General features: G+C 39.3%; 2 protein-coding genes across 2 annotated transcripts; both read right to left on the reverse strand.

The window, feature by feature from the left end:
* Window positions 1-1,826: 1,826 nt before the first annotated feature.
* On the reverse strand, window positions 1,827-5,147 carry zgc:194221 (uncharacterized protein LOC100191015 homolog). The gene is made up of 2 exons (XM_021621366.2): window positions 4,501-5,147; window positions 1,827-3,760 (listed from the first exon to the last, which is right to left on the reverse strand). The coding sequence occupies exons 1-2, from the start codon at window positions 4,794-4,796 to the stop codon at window positions 2,869-2,871; spliced, it is 1,188 nt and encodes a 395-aa protein (XP_021477041.2). The 5' UTR covers window positions 4,797-5,147; the 3' UTR covers window positions 1,827-2,868.
* A 92-nt stretch (window positions 5,148-5,239) lies between these two features.
* LOC110535952 (tripartite motif-containing protein 35) lies at window positions 5,240-8,184 on the reverse strand. The gene has a single exon (XM_021621365.2). It carries the CDS (start codon window positions 7,971-7,973, stop codon window positions 6,156-6,158), a length of 1,818 nt encoding a protein of 605 aa, XP_021477040.2. The 5' UTR covers window positions 7,974-8,184; the 3' UTR covers window positions 5,240-6,155.
* Window positions 8,185-8,999: the final 815 nt, after the last annotated feature.

Raw genomic sequence — 8,999 nt, forward strand, 5'->3', positions numbered from 1 at the left:
ACCAAGATACACCCCTTTCAACCTACATGACAAACAACAGATACATAGAATGGTCACAAGGTTACGACTCCAAACTAGAACCATCTCTCCCTGGTACGGTTATAGCGCAGAAACATTAACTGTTATTCTCTGGAATGCTCTTTAGGTTTTATCCCTCAAAGGCATCGTAAATCTCCTCTGTCGGTGTTATCTCATAGAGGCCCATCCTCAGTAGACACACAATAGTTAACAGAATACTCTATTCTGTCGAATAAAACAATCATTATAATGCAATACAAGCATTATAACATAATCTTGCAATTTCTCTGACAACATTCACTCCTGTCCTGAGGAGTATCAAATTGTTGTTAGAGCTGTCCCTAAAAGGTGCTATTCTTCTTTTAGGAGAATATAACAATACTCCAAGTGCAACTGTTGAGGATTTTGTAGCCTCGATACAACTAGAAGGAATTTACATTTTAAACTATAAATGTAATAACATGTCTATAAGGAAACTATGTCAATATGTTACTATTCCCTCTGCTAAAATGTACTGGAATGCAGCCATAGGACAAGTGAACTGGAACAAAGTTTCGTTGTTGTTTGGCAAATTTTGTATATCTAATAAGATGAAAGAAGTGTCATACGAACTCATTCATAGAATCAACCCTGTAAAGACCTTTATTATACACAGATTTAAAATAGCTATTGATAACAAATGTGTATTTTGTGGTTGTGACCCAGAAACTCTTGACCATTTATTGTGGGACTGTTCTTATGTCAGAAGATTTTGGAGTGAGTTAGATTTTATTTTAAAAGAAATTAATTATTTTATTAACAAATATCAACAAACAAAAGAGGCATGGTCACGTGCAAACAAGCATTCAAACAAACTATTTACATTGCCAGGAATCCTAAACAAACAAATCATATTCATTAATAATAAAACAAGTTTTAATTGCCTTTTTGTTTTTCATTTTAGTTAAAGTGGTGCCATATTGTTTAAGCTCATTTATAAAATGAAAAAAGTTAGGTTTTGAATTAGACCATTTGCATTTGTGAATATGAAATTTACCTAGTATTATTAGCAGTTGAATTAAATATACTACATCTTTATCTATGTCAGAATTTCTGAAATAAATCATTATATCAAAACCATTAAATAGTACAACCGGTCCTATTTCTTTTGAAACAAAATGCTGTATGTCAATCCAAAACATTCTACTATAATTACAGGCAAAAACAAAAGCAAAATTGTCTCCATCTCCATTCCTCAGAAATCAGATATATTCAATATTCAGCTTGAATCTTTCCAAAAACATGTTTCACAGGATAAATCTACGTAACATTTTAAATGAAACTTACTTTACTTTGTTACTGATACAATATTTGTTAGCAATTTGCCATGCTTTCCCCCATTTTATATCACCATAGATATTTGACCAAAAGAATCTTGCTGAGGGAATTGTAGTATCACAAACAATATTCCCAATCTGTTTATTTCTACATTTATCTTTGATGTTAATATTGCCAATTCATATATTTTCATGTAAATCTATGTTACTTACATCAACCAGAGAGGAATTTAAAAGATATTACAACCCCCCTTGGAATCGCATCAAAAACAATTGCATATTCTTTCGGGGTATTGGAATTCTACACTTACAGTGGGCAAAAAAGTATTTAGTCAGCCACCAATTGTGCAAGTTCTCGCACTTAAAACGATGAGAGGCCTGTAATTTTCATCATAGGTACACTTCAACTATGACAGACAAAATGAGAAAAAAAATCCAGAAAATCACATTGTAGGATTTTTTATGAATTTATTTGCAAATTATGGTGGAAAATAAGTATACAAATGGTATATCTTTGTTGTTCCATAAAACGTATCTGTGAGGGCGAAAATCGTGTTTATACACTAACATCCAAGCTAAAATTGCCTGCTTATGGAATTTGGCCAACTTTATTGGGATTTTATCAATATCAAAATTACATTGAAGCAAAAAAATTCTTAACCACCAACAGAGTCAAATAAATACTTAGGGAAGACATTCCAAATACTGTTCCCCATACTTCAGAATCCAGTTTATTTTAAAAGTATTATTTAGAGTATTGAAATCTAAAACCTCAAGACCTATTCCCTTTTTCTCAGAGACAGAGACACACACACACACCTCTTCGTACCTCAGATCTCCAGTGCCCTGCCCTCTCTCTCTTTATGGCCATGTCTGAAGTTCCCCTACTACATCTAGGCTTTATGAGTAGTCCCTGTATCGGTCTGCAGTTGTGCCAAAAATACATGCTCTTGCTGTTCTCTTACAGATTACAGGCTACACATTCATTTAACAAAACAAAAAAAACGCACACACCTCTTTCAATAGTTTTATTTTTTTTAAACATTTTTACAACTCACATACCTGTCATGTTCTTTCCTGTACTTGAATACTTATTAAATTATGTTTTCATAGTCAGTTGTTTCAGTTGTTTATTAATATCTAATTTAGACTTAATTATTAGACTCTTATTTCTTCCCTACACCTTTGCTGATCTAAAACAAGATGAAAGTAAAAACACATTCTCTTCCTAATTCGTTTTTTTTCCACCTGTATTTTGTCAGGCCAGTGAACATGGTGGTAAACTGTACTGTTTGTATGGACCCTAGGTTACCCTTTCCCTTTGTTATCATACTAACTGTATGTCGTATAACCTTAATTAGTGCTCCCGCTCACCTGATGTACCATGCCAGGTGTGTATAATACTGACGTTAGTGGGAGAGGGAAGGGGTTAAGGTGTGGTCTTTACTCCCAAATTGAAAAATGCAATTTTATGGACAACGGTGGATGGTTCTTAAAATAACCTTTGTGTTATGGGGCTCTTAGAAGAGCCGTTTCACTCCACGGCATACTGCCATGGGACTTCACCTGCTGGCGATGAGAAGTAGGTGGTCAGCTTCTCCCTCACCTGGAGTGCCTGTCTGGGGGCGTTGTTGGCACCTGCCCTGGTGACATCGGGAAGGTGACCATTTGGCGTGCCCATCTCCATCCGGAGCGGCTCCTGGAATGACCTCCGCAGGTAGTTGTGGAGAACACGTGTGGCCTTCACGCAGGCATCGACATTTGAGGGGCTGAGACCAAGCACTCTCCAATACATTCTCCACCGGGCTGCCAGAATCCCAAAGGTGCATTCAACAACTAACCTTGCCCTGGACAGTCGTTTGTTAAAGATCCTTACAGGCTTTGGCAATGGCAGCTGGCGTCCAGCATAGGGCCTCATGAGTCTTAAAGGGAAGGCCTCATCGCCGACGAAGACGTGGGGAACAGGTCCCAGGTCTTCAGCCCCAGGGAGTGATGCAGGTGGTGGAATATCCAGGGTGCCATCCTGAAGTGCCTGGCCGAAGGCAGAGTCTCGGAGGGTCACGCCATCACTTCCCTTGCCGTAAGCATCAACATCGACAACACGGAAACAGTAGATGGCATCGACTACAGCCAAGAGTACAACTGAATATGTACCCTTGTAGTTGTAGAATTGCGAACCTGAGCACGGTGGAGCCTGGATTACTACATGTTTCCCGTCAATGGAGCCAAGACAGTTGGGGAAATTCCTCTCCAGGAACTCAGCAGCGATGGCCCTCCAGTCTTCCTCCTTGGGGACAGGCATGTTTTCACCAACCAGACAGTCCCAAATGGCTTGTGCCACAGATGGGACAATGCCTGCCACCGTGGACCATCCAACTCGGAAGCTGAATCCTATGGTCCTGTAGGAGTCCCCTGTCGCCAAGAATCTAAAATATAATTCAAAATAATGATCAATATAGTGTATAACTTGAATTCCACCCGCATATTATATCTACTCATATTATACTACATACTACTCATTACTGTTTATTATGCTTTACTAATTATATTGTAATACTCATCAACCATCATTAACAATGCCTTGAAACAGTACAATTCAGTCTATGACTATATCAATAAACTGTAGTCCAGGCCAACTCTACTCTTAGAAAGAATGGTACTATCTACTTAAAAGGGTTTTCTGGCTGTCCCCATAGGAGATCCCTTTTAGGTTCCAGGTAGTACCCCTTTAGGTTCCAAGTAGAACCCTATTGGGTTCCATGTATTAAGTATTATACCTGGAACCAAAAATGGTTATCCTATGGGGAAAGCAGAAGGACACTTTTGGAACCTTTTTCTCTAAGAGTGTATGTGAGTCCAATAAGAATGTAATGAATGACTGTAACTGTCTTGAACAACAATGGGTCCTGGAGAAGACTAGCCTACCTTCATCAGGGCAGAAGGCACCTTTCTTTTCATTTGGTATCATAATTTTTAAAAATGATTATAAACCAACTTTGGGAAAAGTTATAGTCCCAATGAACTTTCTGTAAAAGTACATCTGATGTCAAATAGGGATTATTAACTAGAGCCCTTTAGCTAGCTAGTTTGCACATAAAAACAATGTATCAAATATCAATCAATTATGGTATCAAAGGCTTTAAAACTGTACTAGAATGTAGTTCACCGGAGACAAATCGCCAGGCGTTCAACTGGGCTGATCGACTCCCGGTAGTTGTTATTCATCCGGGTGATCCTGGCTCCAACCATCTGGAGCAGGTGATCGAACTGGCTTCGGTCCAGATGAAAGTAACTTCGGAATTCCTCTCCAAACAGTCGAAGCTCTTGAATTAGACGGTGGAACTCCCCTGCCTGCTTTCGGGACTTTAACCATCTGGGGACCCACACAGACCTGCGCTTTCGGCGGGGCTGGTCCCGGCCCAACAGTGCGATCAAGACCACCTTCCTCAACGCTGGTCTCATTGTTGAAAGAGCCTACTCTGCTATCTTGACTATTTATTATTGCATTTCGCTCCAAACCTGCATTTTGGAGGCAAATTAAATTATAGGCTCTCACAATTAAATTTGTGGATGTCATCGAATAAATAACATACTTGGCAAATAAATTAATACAAAATGTGAAGAAATGATGCAATCAAACTTTTTATGTAATCGCACATTTTTACTGAATATGTGTGCAAAAAAATCTACATGTATATTTTGCTACTTTCTGTCAAGTCTACGCATACAATTTTTCATACTGTCTGTTGTTGCCCGGACAGCTAAAACACGCCACATCCATGCAGCTTCTACCGAAAGAGTCTGCTGCCTGCAGGTCTTATTATACCCCTTCCGCCTCATGTTACCAAACAGGTCTAACACGTCGAAAACGCAAGGGTGCAATGAGGAAACGAAATAGCAAAATGGAGCATCGTGATAGATTTATTGAATTTGATTGATCATTTGAAATTTGACAGTTTTAAACCACACACAGTAATTGCCGATTATTTTTTCTTTCTTTCACAATTATTGCTTTTACAACAAGTTAATCATTAGCATTTTTATATATACATTTTTACCGTCATTTAACTAGGCAAGTCAGTTAAGAACAAATTCTTATTTACAATGACAGTTTACCGGGGAACAGTTGCTTAACTGCCTTGTTCAGGGGCAGAACAACATATTTTTACTTTGTCAGCTCAGGGATTCAATCCAGCAACCTTTCAGTTACTGGCCCAAAACTCTAACCACTAGGCTACCTGCCACCACAAATGTAACAAGGTTACCTGCAACCCCAGAAATGTAATAAGCTTTTATATTTAAATGTGTCAGTGTTGTACTGGATAGTAGCATGGAAATTAATGGACCATACTCAATCATGAAAATGCAATATATTTTTTTGCATTTCAATTTGAATTTTGTCACAAATGAATTGCAAACATATTGATTTAACATTTGCATTACCAATTGAGTTTCAGCAGCTAAATGCTTCCATAGGCTATAAAGTATGTTCTTAACTAAATTGGCCACTGAGTTAGATTTTACTTTTCCAAACCAATGTTTTTATTAACAATTAAAGTGAATAGACTCAGCCATTGATATTATAGTTAAAACATATTTGGAGTCATATAAAAAAAAGAATATAGTAAAAATATGAATATTCCATGCTGTTGATTTTCAGAAATAATATTCAGTTACATAAAAAAATGACCTACAGTCATTTTAGTTTCTTCATAAGAACATCCAAATCCATTCCCACACCCTGCATATATTGTACTTATACTATAGTTTAACTGTTGTTCCACTGTTGGAGATCGAGACAGTATCATATTTGTCATCTTATTAATAATCATCTTCTTCTTCTTCGTCTTCATCTTCTTCATCTTCTTCATATACATCATCTACATCATCTACATCATCTACATCATCTTCATCTTCAGGGTCTGCACATTCATCGTATTCCTCCTCAAATTCATCAATGTCCTCATCGAACATATCATAATCATTGTGGGTGTTCACTGTTAAGCCTCTGACACTTGTGTCCTGTAAGAAGGTCTCATCGGGCTTTTCCACTGTCACACAGGCCTTCACTGGTAAAATCCTCACAGGGTGGAGTTTACAGCCATTAAGGCAAAAAGGAAAGACTTTCTCAGTGAAAGTGTATGTGAATGTGTGTAGAACTGTCTTATTATCAGGGTCAGAGAATGACAGCTTACCTCCATCCCAGTCCAGCTGCACTCTGATCCTCAGGGGTTTCTGTCTCACAGTAAGGAGAGTGTCTGACCCTGATGGAGAATGTGTATCATATTTACCACCAGTGAATCGGATTTGCCAGTATCCATTCTTTACTTCTTCCTTCCTCTGGACAGATTCTGTAATCACACCCAGTGACCAGTGAGTATTGTCCCCAACCTCAATGTCCCAGTTGTGTGTCCCTGAATTAAAGCCTTCAGAACCTAGGACCATTCTAAAGGTATCAAACCTCTCTGGGTTGTCAGGAAGCTGCCGTGTTTCGTCACTGTCATTGATGCTGTCTTCATCACGGTGTCTCACACTGGTCAGATCATCAGACAGGATGAGATGTGGTTGGGAAGTATTGGGGTTCAGAATCACAGGAGTGTATTTCACAATCTCATGCATCTTCTCCCAGACTCTAAATTGCAGGTTGCCCAAGTATTTAGCCACGTCTATCAGCACTCCTGAGACCAGCATTGGATCTGGCAGTTTGCATTGGGCTCTTTCCTTTGTGGACTCATAGTTCTGCAGAAATGAGAGGTCTTCAGCTTTCAGCTCCTCCTCTAAGAATCTGATTGTGTTTGCAAGTGATGAAATCTCTCTGCTCATTTCTTCAATATTTTCTTTCATCACTCGATTCTTGTGCTCTTCTTCCTCTTTTAGTTCAGCTATCCTGGCTGCCTCTTCCTCTCGTAGAAACTGGTGAAGCTTCTCAAACTGCCCCTTAATTTGACCCTCTGTGTGCTGGGCCTGGCTCAAGATGTGTTCAGCACAGGTTTGGCTAATTTTACTAAAGACCCCAAGCTTCTCCTTTAAGGAATTCAGTGCTGTCTGGAGTTCTTCCCTCTGATCCTGTGCAGCTTCATCTATGGGGCTACAGTTATGGTTTTTGTGGTTTTTTGAAGTCTGACATACCACACAGATTGGCTTTTTATCCTCCAGGCAGAAGAGTTTGAATTTCTCACTGTGCAAACTGCAGAGCACCTCAGACCTTGCTGTATCCATTGACATCCTCTTCTTGCACACAGGGCATTGCCGAGAATATTTCTGGTTCCAGCATTCATGTAGACAGACTGTGCAGACTTTGTGGTGGCATGACAGTATAACAGGATCCCTGAGAATGTCGTGGCACACAGGACAGGATATTTGGCTGTCTCTCTGTAGTTTCTCAGCGAGATTGTTGTGGTTCATCTTCCTCAGGATCTCTAGTGACACCTTCACAGCTCCCTCATAGCTTGAGGTCTTGATCATCTTATCCACAGTGGTTAGCCTGTCCGTGTTCTCCAGCTTGCTCTTAGGGAAGGGAGGAAAATCGCTGAGCACAACCTGAGTCAGGTACCACTGGAATGTTTTAAGGTCTTCAGTGATTAGCTCATTTAAAATGGCTAACAGCAGCTCAGGAACAGGAATGGGTGTTTCCATCATCGATCTGCAGATACAGGACTACAGAATGATTTACTTGCCTTTTTAATAACCTTCCCTTCTAACAGTCCGTTATTGGCGTTTCCAATTTTCTATCTGTTTCTACTAAAAATGTAAATCCCAGTCTTGTGTTGTGTGTCAGAAAGAGTGAGAGAGTGAACAACCGCAACGAAACCTGACGCCTGTGAGAGACGAGCTTGTCTTCCTGTATTCGAATAACAAGTCAAGGGGTGGAGCTTAGAGAAACTAGGTCACATAAAAATGGTGTACAGTTTTCTTCCCCATTCTGAATGACAGATAAATAAGAGGTGGGACATTGGCATGCCAAGGCTGTAATCAGCATGGCACACATTGGTGAATGTTGACATAAATATATTGTGTATAACAGACTGGAACTGTATATACATACAGTTGAAGTCGTAAGTTTACATACACTTAGGTTGGAGTCATTAAAACTCGTTTTTCAACCACAAATTTCTTGTTAACAAACTATAGTTTTGGCAAGTCGGTTAGGACATCTACTTTGTGAATGACACAAGTCATTTTTCCAACAATTGTTTACAGGCAGATTATTTCACTTTTAATTCACTGTATCACAATTCCAGTGGGTCAGAAGTTTACATACACCAAGTTGACTGTGCCTTTAAACAGCTTGGACAATTCCAGAAAATGATGTCATGGCTTTAGAAGCTTCTGGTAGGCTAATTGACATAATTTGAGTCAATTGGAGGTGTACCTGTGGATGTATTTTAAGGCTTACCTTCAAACTAAATCAGCCAAGACCTCAGAAATAAATTGTAGACCTCCACAAGTCTGGTTCATCCTTGGGAAAAAAATTCCAAATGCCTAAAGATACCACGTTCATCTGTACAAACAATATTCCGCAAGTTTAAACACCGTGGGACCAAGCAGCCGTCATACCGCTCAGGAAGGAGACGCATTCTGTCTCCTAGAGATGAACGTACTTTGGTGCGAAAAGTGCAACTTAATCCCAGAACAACAGCAAAGGACCATGTGAAGATGCTGGAG

Source organism: Oncorhynchus mykiss, chromosome 11 (assembly GCF_013265735.2).
Source record: "Oncorhynchus mykiss isolate Arlee chromosome 11, USDA_OmykA_1.1, whole genome shotgun sequence".
In the NCBI taxonomy this organism is placed as follows: Eukaryota; Metazoa; Chordata; class Actinopteri; order Salmoniformes; family Salmonidae; genus Oncorhynchus; species Oncorhynchus mykiss.